Source organism: Balaenoptera acutorostrata, chromosome 1, assembly GCF_949987535.1.
Source record: "Balaenoptera acutorostrata chromosome 1, mBalAcu1.1, whole genome shotgun sequence".
In the NCBI taxonomy this organism is placed as follows: domain Eukaryota; kingdom Metazoa; phylum Chordata; class Mammalia; order Artiodactyla; family Balaenopteridae; genus Balaenoptera; species Balaenoptera acutorostrata.
Genome location: NC_080064.1, coordinates 26,993,393 through 27,008,246, shown reverse-complemented (window position 1 = coordinate 27,008,246; position 14,854 = coordinate 26,993,393). Strand labels below are relative to the sequence as shown.

Here is a 14,854-nt window from a genome sequence, read left to right as displayed (position 1 = left end):
AATCCCACTACTGGGCATGTACCCTGAGAAAACCATATTTCAAAAAGATACATGTACCACAATGTTCATTGCAGCACTATTTACAATAGCCAGGACCTGGAAGCAACCTAAATGTCCATCGACAGATGAATGGATAAAGAAGATGTGGGACATATATACAATGGAATATTACTTGGCCATAAAAAGGAATGAAACTGAGTTACTTTTAATGAGGTGGATGGACCTAGAGTCTGTCATACAAAGTGAAGTAAGTCAGAAAGAGAAAAACAAGTACCTTATGCTAACGCACATATATGGAATCTAAAAAAACGGTACTGATGAACCTAGTGGCAGGGCAGGAATAAAGACACAGACACAGAGAACAGACTTGAGGACACAGTGGGGGAAGGGGAAGCTGGGACGAAGTAAGAGAGTGGCATGGACATATATACACCACCAAATATAAAATGGATGTGTAGTGGGAAGCTGCTGTATAGCACAGGGAGATCAGCTCAATGCTTTGTGAACACCTAGAGGGGTGGGATAGGGAGGGTGGGAGGGAGGCTCAAGAGGGAGGGGATATGGGGGTATATGTATACATGTAGCTGATTCACTTTGTTGTACAGCAGAAACTAACACAATATTGTAAAGCAATTATACTCCAATAAAGATATTTTTTTTAAAAAAAGAGGGCATGTTTTATTCTCACAAAAACTAGGTAATTAAGAAAACAAAAGCATCGTCAGTTTGAAAAGTGAAAATGGTATCTCATTGTTAAATTTGCCTTTTTTTTATTACTACTTAGGTTAACCTTGTATAATGTAATTATTGGCCCATGAATTTTTTATTTGTGAATTTACTTGTAAATTAGTGTTGATTTTCTATTAGCATTTATTCTTGTATGTATTTAGTAGAACTCCATATTATTAGAAGCTATATATATTACATGCCATAAAAACCTCTTATCTATAGTATATGCTATGAAAACCTTCCCCTATAGTTCGTCATTTGCCATTTAATTTTCTTCAGGGTATGTTTTAATGTCAGAAAATCTAAATTTCCCATGATATTAAATCTATCAATGTTTTCTGTTATAGTTTTCTCCTCTACTTTTCTGCTGACTAAATAAATATTCCTCTGGGTTTTCCTTTACTTCTTTTTTAGTTTCATTTTTTCTTTTAATACCTTTGGAATTTATTTTGATTTATTATTTGAACTAGGGAACACCTAACCAACATCTTGCTAATTTAGTTAATCAGTTGTTCTAATGGAATTTTCAAAATGCCAGATCCACATATATTAAATTTTTATAAAGTTAAAGGTATGTTTCTAGACTTCTTATATATTTCCTCTAAGTGTCTGTTTATTCTTGTATCAGTATCAAAAAGCTGTAGTTAGTGTAACATTATAATAATGTTTAACACTGTAATAATTTTAAACATATGGTACTGTAAGTCCCCATTGTCATTCTTGATTTTGAATTTTTTATTGATTATTCTTGCTTAATTTTGCTTCCAAATAACTTTTAGAAATATTATATCAAGTTAAAAAAATTGCATTGGAATTTTCATTGGAATTCCATTAAACTTATAGATTAATTGGGGGAGAACTCACATGTTTATGATAGTAACTCTATTTCCCATTAGGAATATGGTATGTCTCTCTATTATCTTTTGAAAGAAACAAACAAAAAAAAACCTTTAGAAAGGTGCTATAATTTTCATTTAGGCAGTATCCATTTTCTGTTAATTTTATTTCTAGATATTTTGTGGAATTTTTGTTGCTGCTACTGTAAATAAGTCTGCCCCTGGCATCACCTGCCTGCCCCACCATTATATTTTCTAAGTGGTCTTTGCTAGTATATTAGAAGACTGATATTTGGGGTATATTCATCTTGTAAAGTCATTGAGCCCTCCATAATAATGCTAACACTGCCAAATGATTCTCCTGGGTCCTCTAGGCAAGAAACGGTATCGTCTGAAAATAAATCTGTCTCATTATTTTATCTCTTTTCAGTAGTTTTTCTTTTATTTTCTTCCATGGTTATTGGTCTAGTCAGGTATATTAACTTAACATCAATGTTAATATTTTATATGTTAGTAAAAAAATCTATTTTGTGATTATTTTAAATGTAACACCATCGGTTACATAATATCCTATGATGATGTTTAGTCTCTTTTGTATTAGTGGTTATACACAAGAAAAACAAAATAATCTGAAGAAAAATAGGAGGAGAGGAGGAGAGATGTCATGAAACAAAAGCAGAGGTTAATTAATTAGAAAATAAAGCTCCACAGACTGAATGGTATATTCATAGTTGCCCTTTTTTCTCAGCTGGACCAGAGGTTTTATATTGTTTAGTTTGTTTCGTTTTGTTGGCTTCGTTCTGTTTTATATTGCTTCAACTTATCAATTCTTCTGTAGACTTTATTGTTTTCTAATTAATTGAACCCTGCTTTTGTTTCATAACATCTCCCCTTTTTTTCTTCAGATTATTTTATTCTTCTTGTTGTAACTTTTTGAATTGAGAGTTTTGTTTATTTTCTCTGTGTAATAAAGAAGCATATTTACAGTATATATATATTCACCTCTAAGCATAGTTTTGGCTTCATGCCATAAATTTTGATATGTACTATTTTCATCATCATTACTTTCTAAATAATCCATGATCATGATTTACTCTTTGTGCCCAAGAGTTGTTTAAGGATGTCTCTTCTTTTTCCCCAAGAACCTGAATTTTGTTCCCGTTACATTTAAACATTTGTGTTAATTTCTATTTTTATTGCCAGGTAGAGAATGCGGCCTGTACCATTTCTACTTTGGGGATTCAATGAGGTCCTCTCAGTAGCCAAGGACATTTTTTTAAATTCCTTAATTATCTGAGAAGAATGTGTGTTCTCTGTTGTGTAGAGAGTCCACGTAGAGAGAAGGGGCAAGCTCAGGCCCTGTGGCCACACTGCCTGGTCTCTAATCTCAGCTCTCCAACTTGCATGCTAGGCGCTTGCAGTCACAATCTTTGGCCACTCTGAGCTTCAGTTTCCTCATGTGCAAAGTGCAAAAAGTAAAACTTCTACCTCCTAGATTTACTGTTAGGATTCAATAAGCTTTGTAATAGCCATTAGATAAGGCTTACCCATTTTTATTATTCAAACCCATTATATCAGTGGTTCTCAACGAAATGGAACACCCCCCCACACACACACACACTCATCCAAGAGTGTAAATCAGCATTTTGGAGGGTAAGATGCTTTTTCAAAATCTCTTGATAGATAGATAGATATAAGTATAGCCATAGATATAGAAGTATAAGCATAGGTACAGGTAGAGAGATAGGTATGCACTTAGGACCTGTAGATATAAATATGGATATAGGTATAGGGATAGATAGAAATGTAAATGACCAATAGAAATAGAAAGAAAGAGGGATAGAGATAGATAACTGATAGGTGGCTGGATGGATAGATAGATGGATGGATAGATAGATAGATAGAAGTATAGGACCTATATACATTAATATCAATATCCTCAGATCATCTCTTATTCTTCATATAGAGAAACACTGATGATGAGACTTTGGTGCTGATGGGAGTGAACTGTGTCCCTGTCCCTGAGGCTGGGCTGGGGGAGAAAAAGAAAAGCTTGAAGACCACTACTCAACAGTCTTCATTTTGTTTTTCTATTTATATATCAATAGAATGTTGTGTGAAAGTATCTGCCAGCACAATTGTGATATTTTGTTGTCTTCCTGTGTTTCTAACAATTTTTTATCTGTGTTTGCCTGATTTATCTTTTCTCATTTTCTTTGAGAGTCTTTTTCTTTTAAGAGGAAGTTTACTTATAAGTGAAACATGTGGCCTGCTATCTGTCACCTTGTTTTGTTTTGTTTGTTTTGCTTTGCTTTTGCTTCTTCACGTTTCCATTCATACCTGACCCATCTCTAATTTCCAAGCTTTGTTGATATATTTGGACTTTATCAATGTTATTAGTAATTATTTTATAATTACAGACTTCTTTCCCAAGAACAAGTTTTTCCATTTGCATTTAGTCTTGTTACCTCTTTAACAATAATTAATTGGGTTTAACTATATTTTCCTAGTTGTCTTTATCCCTGATAGTTTTTGATTTCCCTACTTTTGTTCAGTTTTTAAAAGTAGGGCTCCTCACTGCAGTACTTTCTGTCACCTTGCATGTGTGAGAATGCCTTTCCTTTGATGTATCATATAAATGACAACCTGATTATAAATCAAATTAGGGGTCACAAACATTTCAAAGCTGCAGTGGTTACTTTATTCCAATAGCTAATATTATAGATGAGTTAAAATTCAACCTGATTCTTTGTCCTTGTAGGCAACCCATGCTTTTCTCTTTTAAAAACCTTTCACATTTTTTTCTTTATTTTTAAAATTGAAAAGCCCACTAGGATGTGTTGTGGTGGAAATCTCTTTTCATTAATTAGATCTGGTACTTTGTGAACAATCCCATTCAAAAACCTCAAGCTTAGAAAGTTGTCTTCCTTCTTAAATTATTTTTTCTCGTTCAATTTCTCTTGTCTTCTCTCTCTAGAATTCTTGATATGTGCATATTGGATATTTTTTCTGCCTGTCTTCCACATCACTTGTCGTTTCTCTCATTAGTTTAATCTCTTTATCCTTTTTCTGTGGATTCTGGAAGAATTTCCCCAATTTAATCTCCACTTTGCTGTTCAATTTCTGCAGAATCCAGCTCCATGTGCCAGAGTTTCTCATCTCTTTGTAGCTTTTATTGATCTCAGATCTGTTCTTTGACACATCTTCCTCCTCTAATTTCAGAGACGCAATGCTAAATTTAATCTTGTGACAACCGCTATTAAAAATCTTCTGAGATTTTTACCTGTTCTTTGTTGTAGTTCACATAAAGATACTTGCTTTGACTTCTGAGAGGTCTCCTCCCTTCAAACTTTGGAATCTTTTCTTCTGTCTAGTGATTTTTACTGTGTGTTTATTCCTGGAGAGGGAGAGCTGCATACGTCCAGCACTGGAAGTTGAAATGGGTCCTGTGAGAGATTACGGGGTGTCCTACTCCACATATATCCAGCCAGATGATGGGAAAATGGAAAAGTTGAGTTTGTTCTGCTCACATATATTGAGAGGAGGAACTAGAGATGGTGGTGAAAATCACAAAAAGCTTTTCTTCGTGAGTTTCTTTCTGCTTTGGCAGCCAGAATTTAGCTGGGCAGTGATTCCTAGGCTCAGCCACCTGGGATCTGTGTACATCTAAGTGTGCTGTGAAAAAGGCTGTCTAATCCCCATGACCAGTAGCACCACATGGGCTTTCTGGAAGCACTGGTGGACCCCGGATGTGCCTCCCAATGGCTCCTTGGGTGGTTCCAACTCCAAGCCTCCCTGAAGTGGAGATGTAGCCTGGCTTTCTGTAACACCTGCTTCCCTTCTGACGGTGGGGTCGGCAGACATTCCCAGGGGTCCCTAAGGCTACAGAGGGGCAGTATGCAGAGTGGCCATGCCACTGCCCATCCCCCACATTCTCCCTCAGCTTCCACAGGAAGGCGAAGGTGAGCAGGAGTCCACCTCACGGCTGCAGGTCCATCTGCACCACGTCAAGCAGAAGATATATCTTTATCTTCTGATGTAGAAGCTGTTGGGCTTCCTTAGCTTCCTGTGCCTGTGCGGACTTTCCCCACTCTATTGTGTTATTGGTTGGTTGACAGTACACCCTGCTTTGCCTGGGATAGTCCCAGCTTTCACTTGGTTGTCCCAGCATAATTATTAATAGCATGCCCTTTGACTCTCGGAAGTGTCCTAGTATGAGCAATAAATTATACGATCACTCTGGTTGTCAATCATTTCACAGGGCATCTGGGAAAAGCCAGTTACTCTCCAGTGATTACGTCACCCTCCTTCCCAGAACTTGGTGCCTTTTTTGTTTGTTTGTTTTTATCAGATTGATATCAGTTTTCCAAGTAAACCACCAGTCAGTTTGGTAATGGCCATTCTCCTCCCATCCATGTGGGTCAACACATCTTTAGAAGCTTTCTCCTTTCCAAGCAGGTCATTTGATCTGAACTTATCTTTCTTGATCTATAAACTGCAGGTACTGAATGCCAACCTCACATTGACATGGATCAACGTGAAGACCACGGATGTGAAAGCTTTCTGTAAACTTTAAACTGTAACTTGCAGTAAAAATGTGAGGTTTCATTTTAGGAAGACCTGGGAGGTGGAAGGGCTGCTGTGTGGGGCGTGGGAAGCCCCTCCATCCTGGCCAGGATTTTACCTGCCAGGCCCGACTACGGGACTCACAGTCTTCCTCTCCTCCTTGCCCCTTATCTCTGCAGGAGAATCGCTGCCCTTGGCCACCTCCAATCAAGTCCTCATTAAGTTCAGTGCCAAAGGCCAAGTTCCAGCCAGAGGCTTCCACTTTGTCTATCAAGGTATGCAGGACGTGGACGTGGGAGGTGTGAAGGCAATCTCAGTTCTTCAGAGAGAACAGGGACCTTTGACCCCCTAGTCTGAGCCTCATTCTTAGGGTGTTTTGGGGCAGTTACTGGTTTGTGGGACAGTTCCCTGAAATTCAGTTGAATTTTATACATTCATGTACCCAACAGACAATTCTTGGACCAAACTCCATGCTGGATAAGGGAAGAAATCATAGAAGGGAAGCTAATTTGCACACACACCCCCACTGCCCATTGTCTGGCACAGTCCTGATGGCACTGGGAAGACCAGCCCAGGCCTCTTACCCAGACCCTCTCCCGTGGAGCTTGGTTTTGTCTGCAAGACCCAGTAAAGGTGCGGGGAAAACACAGGCTTTGGAGTGAGCTGGACATGGATTTGGATCCCAGCTCTGTCACTTTCTACCTGGGCACCAGCTACTCCTCCTCTTGGAGCCGCAGTTTGTTCACCTGTAAAATGAGGGTGATCATATTACCTCACCGATGGCATTAAAAGAGTTCACAGAGTAGCTGGCATGAAGCAGGTCATCAGTGTCCGTCCCCTTCCTTACGAGCCCGGAAAGGCCAAGTCCTGGAGCACCCTGGCCTCCACCTGGAGGCCCCAGCCTCTCTCTGTCCAGGAGAACGTCCACTCTTCTAGGGCTCAGGTTCCAAGAATGGTCCTGTTCATTCCACTGCCCAGGATGAGATGTATTGCCCTGTGCAGGGGTAATCCTGCCCCTGGGACACCCTCCCTGGGGCCTGGGTTCAAAGGTCCTATTAGCCCCTGTAGGTAGGAGGAAGGGAGATTCAGGTCATGAGAGCAGGGCCCTGGGCAGGGTCTTCAGGCACATGGGGTGAAGAGGGCAAAGGCAGGGTCAGGGGAGAAGGAAGGGCCATTCTCCCTGTTAGGGGACATGGGACCTACTGGGCAAGGGGCTTCACTGGGGAGGCGGAGAGCACACCTGGGCCTAAAGTCTGGGCCCAGGGGGCTCCAATGCCTCCCATGGTTTCCAGAAGCTGTTCTACAACATTGTGTGTCCAGCTATGTTTCAGTAAGATGGGCCTCATCCTAGAAAGCCCCCTACCCTTGCTCTGAGGGAAAGCGCCCAGAGCCTCTCAGGGTCCCACCCAGCTCCAGCCCCCCGGTGTGCGCATCGCCGGGCCAGTCCCTAGAGGGCTGCGGCCTGCCCCTCAGCGCCCTCGTCCCCTGCAGCGGTGCCCCGGACCAGCGCCACGCAGTGCAGCTCCGTGCCGGAACCCCGCTACGGCAGGAGGCTGGGCAGTGACTTCTCGGTGGGCGCCGCCGTCCGCTTCGAATGCAACTCCGGCTACGCCCTGCAGGGCTCCCCAGAAATCGAGTGCCTCCCTGTTCCCGGGGCCCTGGCCCAGTGGAATGTCTCAGCACCAACATGTGTGGGTGAGTCCTGGACAACCGGGACTTGGGGGCGAGGGTGGCCGGCCAACACCCAGCAAGACGCACAGCAGCCCCGCCGGCCAGAGTGACTTCAGGGGGGACCCCTTCCAGCCAAGCCCTCGTCCTGTGGGTCGGCGTGAAGACAGGGAGGAGGAGCGGCGGGGGCTGCTGGGGAAGGGACATGGGGGCGGGGGAGCGGGATCCAGGTCCCTCAGGAGGGTCGTCCGTAAGGGGAGGAGCCACGGGAGGGGGCGGGGCCGGGGGCGGGGCCCAGGTGGGGGAGCCAGCCGGGGGCGGAGTCACAGCGAGGCCGGTGCGGGGGGCGGGGGGGGGGGGCCTGGGAGGGGTCTGCCGGGGAGGCTCCCCTGGGGACCCACAGAGACCAGAGCGGCCTCCTTCCCAGTGCCCTGTGGCGGCAACCTCACGGAGCGCAGGGGCACCATACTGTCCCCCGGCTTCCCCGAGCCGTACCTCAACAGCCTCAACTGCGTGTGGAAGATCATGGTCCCCGAAGGCGCTGGCATCCAGGTAAGGGCCAAGGGGGTGCCGGGGGCAGACACAGCAGCCTGTCCCTGCCCCTCAGGCCAGGTGTGCGGGGGAGGCCCCCAAACAGAAAAACACAAGAGCTCCCGGCTCAGGAAGGCCGAGGGGTGGGCGCTGGCTCCGCCATCAGGGAAGCCAGAAGAAGGAGGTGGGCCCGGAGCTGGAGTGTGAAGGCTGGGGAGGAATCGTAGGAGGTGTTTCTCAAACGGCTTGAAGGGTTCTGTTCTTCAGAGTGCGGGGGGGATGGAAGAGGAGGCACTGCAGGTGAGGGGAGGGAGCAAACCGGCCAGCACAGATGAAGCAGGGACCGGCACCCGGCGCACACCTGGGGTGTCGCACCTGCGGCCTGAGGCCGCAGTGGAATCGGGACCATGCTGGTGCCCGGGGGTGACAGCCAGCTGGAGGAGGCCCAGGACAGCTGCAGCGGCCGGGAGGAGGGCCCAGGGCGGGCAAGGCCAACAGAGCGGAGCCGCAGGGACTCAAGGTGGACAGGTCCAGCCACGCACGGGTTACTGGCTCACGGCTGCGGGATGTCTGGTGCGGTCGAGACAGGAAAGTGAGGAAACCCCAGGAGTGTTGGAGAAGTGAGGAGGAGGCCAGCTGGACCGAAGTAGCCTGGGCTTTCCTTTCCCTGTTCTCTGCCTGACCGAGTACCCCGCTGCCGTGCAATCATCTCACACCTCTCTCCGCCACTGGACAATGCGCTGCCTGGGAACAGGGACTGCGTCTTACTTTTCTCAGAGCTCCTAGCACAGTGTCGGGTCCAGACTAGGTGCTCCTCCCTTCACGTAGATGGGAAGGGAGGAAAAGGGGGAGGGCTGCCTAACCAACGATTCAATCCCCCTGCCTTTCCAGATTCAAGTCGTCAGTTTTGTCACCGAGCAGAACTGGGACTCCCTGGAGGTGTTTGACGGTGCGGACAACACTGCAGCCATGCTGGGGAGTTTCTCAGGTGAGGCGGGGCCTCTAGGGACCTGGACTCCGAGGGCAGTCGTGGACTTTTATTATTATTATTGAAATGTAATTCACATGCCATAAAATTTACCATTTTAACGTGTACAATTTAGTGGTTTTTAGTATATTCACAAGGTTCTACAACCATCACCGCTATCCAGTCCCAGATCGTTTTCATCACCCCCAAAAAGAAACCAGGTACCCACCTGTACACACTCCCCGTTGTCCCGCCCACCCACACCCCCTGGCAACCACTAAGCTACTTTCCATCTCTATGGATTTGCTCATTCCGGACATTTCATATAAATGGAGTCCTACAATATATGGCCCTCTGGGTCTGGCTTCTTTCACTCAGTGTAACGTTTTCAAGGGTCACCATGTACAGCACACATCAGCACTTCAGCGTGTGGACAGACCACATTTCATTCATCCATTCATCAGTTGATGGACATTTGGTTGTTTCCAACTTGTTGGCTAATTATGAATAATGTTGCTATGGACATGCACGTACAAGTTTCCATGGGAACATGTTTTCAAGTCTCTTGCGTATACACCTAGGAGTGGAATTCCTGGGTCATGTGTGATTCTATATTTAACTTTTTTGAGAGACTGTCAGGAGAGTGGCCACACTGCTTTCCATTCCAGCAGTGGACTTCTAAGGGTGGTGTATGATTTTGCCCAAAGGTCAGGGCAATTATCTGGGTCTTGTAGACCCCAGAACTTCATGCTGCCAAGACCTAAGAGGAGTCATGTGCCCCAGATAAACTGTCTACACTGCCTGAATGGCCTAGAGAATTATCCACGTCAGAGTCACTTTGAAGACGCCTGGAAGGGGACCAAACTCATAGGCCACCTGAGGGAAGTCACCCTGCTGCTGGCATGTGGCTCTGCCACTGCTATTTTGCAGGAAGTTGTTTGGAGTCTCTCCTCCCTCAGCCATTGGAGACCCAGCACACTAAGGCGAGCTAATGTGTCATTCACTGAGTTTGATAACTGGGGACATCTGGGGGCCTTGGGAGCAGAACGTCAGCAGGTAGCAACAGCTGGCGAAATGGGCAGGCGCCCAGGGGTGAGGAGAGGCTAAGTCTGATTGGTCCCCATTTCCTCGCCAGGTACGACCGTGCCTGCCCTGCTGAACAGCACCTCCAACCAGCTCTACCTGCATTTCTACTCAGACATCAGCGTGTCTGCAGCCGGCTTCCACTTGGAGTACAAAAGTGAGAATCCAGCTGCTGGCAGGGTTCAGGGTGGGAACTGACAGGGCCCAAGTTCCCATGAGGAGCGGGGGTTATCCTGGGGCTATATATTCTCCACCCCACTGAAGCCTTACGCCGAACTAGATGAGGATGCTCAAGCTCAGAGAAGGTCTGAAACCTCCTCAAGACACACAGCCAGGAAGTGGTGGAGCCAGGGTTCTCACCTAAGGGTCCGTTCCTCAAAAAACTGTGTGCTTCCTCTGTGTCCACACAGGAGTGGGAGGGGGGCCTGGTCACCGGCTTGGGCCCAGTAAATTATTTGGGGTGTGAGATGATGGAGATGCTCTCCTCCTCCAGTCCTAAAAACTGGCTTCTCCAACCCCTGGTCAATGATGCAACTGTCCTTGAAGTTCTTCTCCTCATTGCAAACTTCACTCTTCTCCCACCCTCAAAACCTTACATCCTGGCTTCCAGCATCCCTAAGTGGTCACAACTAAAAACTCTTAAAGAAAAAAGGTTGCAGGGGGAGAGGGAGGTACAAACTATTGGGCATAAGATAGGCTCAAGGATGTATTGTACAACACGGGGAATATAGCCAATATTTTATAATAACTATAAGTGGAAAGTAACCTTTAAAAATTGTATTAAATTTTATTTTAATTTTTAAAAAAAGAAAAGGGGGCTTCCCTGGTGGCGCAGTGGTTGAGTCCGCCTGCCAATGCAGGGGACGCGGGTTCGAGCCCTGGTCTGGGAAGATCCCGCATGCCGCGGAGCGGCTGGGCCCGTGAGCCACGGTTGCTGAGCCTGCGCGTCTGGAGCCTGTGCTCCGCAACAGGAGAGGCCGCGATAGCGAGAGGCCCGCGCACTGCGATGAAGAGTGGCCCCCGCTTGCCACAACTGGAGAAAGCCCTCGCACAGAAACGAAGATGCAACACAGCCATAAATAAAATAAATAAATACATTTTTTAAAAAATAAATAAATAAAAGATGGCTAGCAGGACATCAGAGCCGTTTAAAAAAAAAAAAAACCAAACTGATCCATGAATAATTCCTGATATTACTAATTAGTAATAAGCTTGCCCATCCGCCCAATTAATATATGTTAAAAAAAAAAAAAAGAAAAGGAAAACGGCTGCAGATGTGCCTTGTGGGGCGACAAAGACAGAGGTTGCTGGGGTAGCTGCTTTCATCCTGAGATGGCCTGCCCATCCCCATCCCCACTGGGTACAGGAGAAAATATGTTGGCAGCAGCGTTTGCCACGCATTCATTCAGCAGTTACTTATAGGGTATTTACAATGTGCCAGGTGCGATGCTGGGATCGGGTAAGAGCAAGATGGGTGAGTCCCCTCTGAGTCCATGGAAGAGAGACAGACACGTGCACAGAGCAGGACATGACGGCATTCCAGGTGCTCACAGGGTGTCGCCAGGAGGTACAGCGGTGGTTCAAAGGATAGAACGATCACTTCTCCTGGAGACTGGTGGAGAAGTGAATGTCATGAAGAAACACTGGACACCTGCAATGTGGCACGCGCTGTGCTAAGTGCCCACGGAACAAAGATGAATAAGGCACAAAGCACAAAGTCTAGGGGGAGAGATGGACATGGAAACAGTAATTGTAGTACAACCTGATATGCTAAGGGTGTACAGAAGAGGGGAGCTAACCCTGGCCACGTGAGACTTTACAGAAGGGGTACCTGAGTTAGGTTTGGAATGAGAAGTAAGAAACGGGGGAAGGTGTGGTTGGCTGGACCATCTTGGACAGGATGGGCAGATGGAAGCCCCACTTGCTGCTGGAGGCCTGATAGGGTCAGCATTGCCCAGCTGGTCTCAAAATGAACGAGCTTTGTCCAGGTAGTTGGGAGAGGATTAGCTGGATCCCAGGATGTTCATCTCCTGGAAGAACTGAAATGTGCAGCTGGTCAGAAAGCCCTGGGGCAGCTGGAGGCCAAGACCCTGCAGGGTGGAGGATAGGACAGGGACCTCCAAGACCTTCCTCCCACAGACCTCTCGGGCCTCACTCACCCAGCAGGGTGAAGTATCCTGGGCTCTTGAATAATTCATACTTTTCCTTTCACCCTCTCGTCTCTGTTCTCTCCAGTTTTGTTTCCTTATCCAATATTTAAATTTGAGTTCTTAAATATTCCCTAGAATCTTCTCTTTTCTTACATGTTCCAAAGATAGAACTTCCCTAAATCTCTTTGCCATTCTACTGCCTCATTCCCAGGAAAAATTCACCTTTCTGAATTTTTTTTGCTGTTGCTGTTGTTCAAAAGAATGGGTAGTCTTCTCAGTAGCTGGTGTTTATCATGCACTGTCCTCTCACAGTGGAAAGAACTAGGGGAAAACAGAGGTCTCCATTAGTATTTGGAGACTGCAATTCCTAGGAGCCAGTACCCTGTAGTTGTGTTTGTTTTGTAGATAATCTACAAAGAGGGTACAGAAGGGGAGAATTAACTGCTATTGTAGAGACAAACGGTTTTGAAGGGTACTGAAAAGTCTTGTCTACTGCTGTGACTCATATTTAATATTTATTTAATTGAAATGGAAATGAAACAGTATGCTTTCAGAAGTAATAAATTGCATATGATTTTTTTAAGTCTTCCTTTGTTGTAAGCATGGCTTAAATAAAATCAAGCTATGCAATGTAAAGAAGTTAGAATAGACTTTTCTCTGTGTCCTTCTGTCTTCCTCTCTCTGTCCTCACCTCTCTCCCCATTCCGTTCTTCTCCCACCACACTCTTTTGCTCTTGCTTTCTCTTTCTCTCTGCCCCTCCTCCTCCTTCTGTCTACCACTGCCATTCCAGTAAGCAGGTCTCAGGTTACTAAGCTGTGATCTCCCCACTAAATACTGAGTTGCTTTCTACTTGGACTGCAGGGAAGAGTGGGGCAAAAAGAGACAAGATGACGGTTGAGATGAAGTACTTTCAATTCAGTTCGATGATTGTTTTAATATTGTCCTGGAGTCTTTTGTCCCAGATGCTGGGATTTGTGGATTTAGGCCCAAAGAGCTTTCATTTCCAAGCACCACATTCACTTCTTAAAAGCACATGAAGGGGCTTCCCTGGTGGCGCAGTGGTTAAGAATCTGCCTGCCAATGCAGGGGACACGGGTTCGAGCCCTGGTCTGGGAAGATCCCACATGCCGCGGAGCAACTAAGCCCGTGAGCCACAACTACTGAGCCTGCGCGTCTGGAGCCTGTGCTCCGCAACAAGAGAGGCCGCGACAGAGAGAGGCCCGCGCACCGCGATGAAGAGTGGCCCCCGCTCGCCGCAACTGGAGAAAGCCCTCGCACAGAAACGAAGACCCAACACAGCCAAAAATAAATAAATTAATTAAAGAAACGTTTAAAAAAAATACTTTAAAAAAAAAAAAAAAAAAAAAAAAAAAAGCACATGAAGGACAAAAGTTGCTTGGGAAGAGCATGATGGAACTTCTTGGGGTATAGTTTTGAGCCCAAGGGCCTGTGGATGGCCAGAGTCCCCAGATGATACCCACCTGCCCCAGGAGGCTTGGTCTGTTGAGCCTCTGTGCCGTATAAACATTCTGATTTTCTCATGTGCTGGGAGGTGAAAGGCTTAGGAAACCCTGGCCTAGAGGCTGGGAGTAGAGAAAGCAGAGAAGACACAGCTTGGAGACAGCTTCTCCTCCCTGCTGCCAGCCGTACCCTCGGCCTGCTCTTACATCCACCTGATGGGCTTGTCCATTCTCCTGTTGTCTGTCTCTGTCTGGTCTAGCGGTGGGCCTGAGCAGTTGTCCAGAACCTGCTGTGCCCAGTAACGGGCTGAAGACTGGTGAGCGCTACTTGGTGAACGATGTGGTCTCTTTCCAGTGTGAACCGGGATATGCCCTCCAGGTACCTCCCATTGACCCCCAGGGCCGGAAAAGGTGTCCCCTGAGCTGAGGTCAGCTGGCCTTCCCCCAGCAGAGCTGCAGTCACCAAAGAACAGAGAGAAGCCCCCCAGATCCCTCAGGCACCGTTATCCCCTCCTGGGGCTGTTCATGCAAAAGACAAAGTGCTGACTTTAGCCATCAGGCACAAGCTAGCCTTGAATGTGTTCCTGCAAAGTTTCTGTTTGATTAGACTTCAGGAAAATTTAATTTTCCTTTGAAGGCAGTGAGGGACTCTAGTAATTAAAGGAGTCTCACAAGGAACCTTTAGTAATGAGAATTCTTTAGCAATAGCCGCTAATAAGCCTCCTTCCCCAGATCTCTCTTCCTCTGCCTCACTCCCCATTCCACAGTGGATCCATGTGTCTCGTTCCTTGACCCAAGGCCCCAGAACAAGCCCCCTGCTCCAGGTTGTACCTGCAATTGTGCCCGTGGGGGCAGCTAGCCCA

The 14,854-nt window shown here is 46.2% G+C and overlaps 1 protein-coding gene across 1 annotated transcript in view; it reads left to right on the top strand.

Annotated features, from left to right (window-relative positions):
* The window catches only part of CSMD2 (CUB and Sushi multiple domains 2), a 676,782-nt gene that overhangs the window by 533,078 nt on the left and 128,850 nt on the right, over positions 1-14,854 (top strand). Inside the window, exons 33-38 of the mRNA XM_057529595.1 lie at positions 6,311-6,406; positions 7,623-7,826; positions 8,227-8,351; positions 9,222-9,318; positions 10,433-10,537; positions 14,252-14,370. Coding sequence (XP_057385578.1) covers positions 6,311-6,406; positions 7,623-7,826; positions 8,227-8,351; positions 9,222-9,318; positions 10,433-10,537; positions 14,252-14,370 — 746 coding nt within the window. The remainder of the gene's footprint in view (positions 1-6,310; positions 6,407-7,622; positions 7,827-8,226; positions 8,352-9,221; positions 9,319-10,432; positions 10,538-14,251; positions 14,371-14,854) is intronic.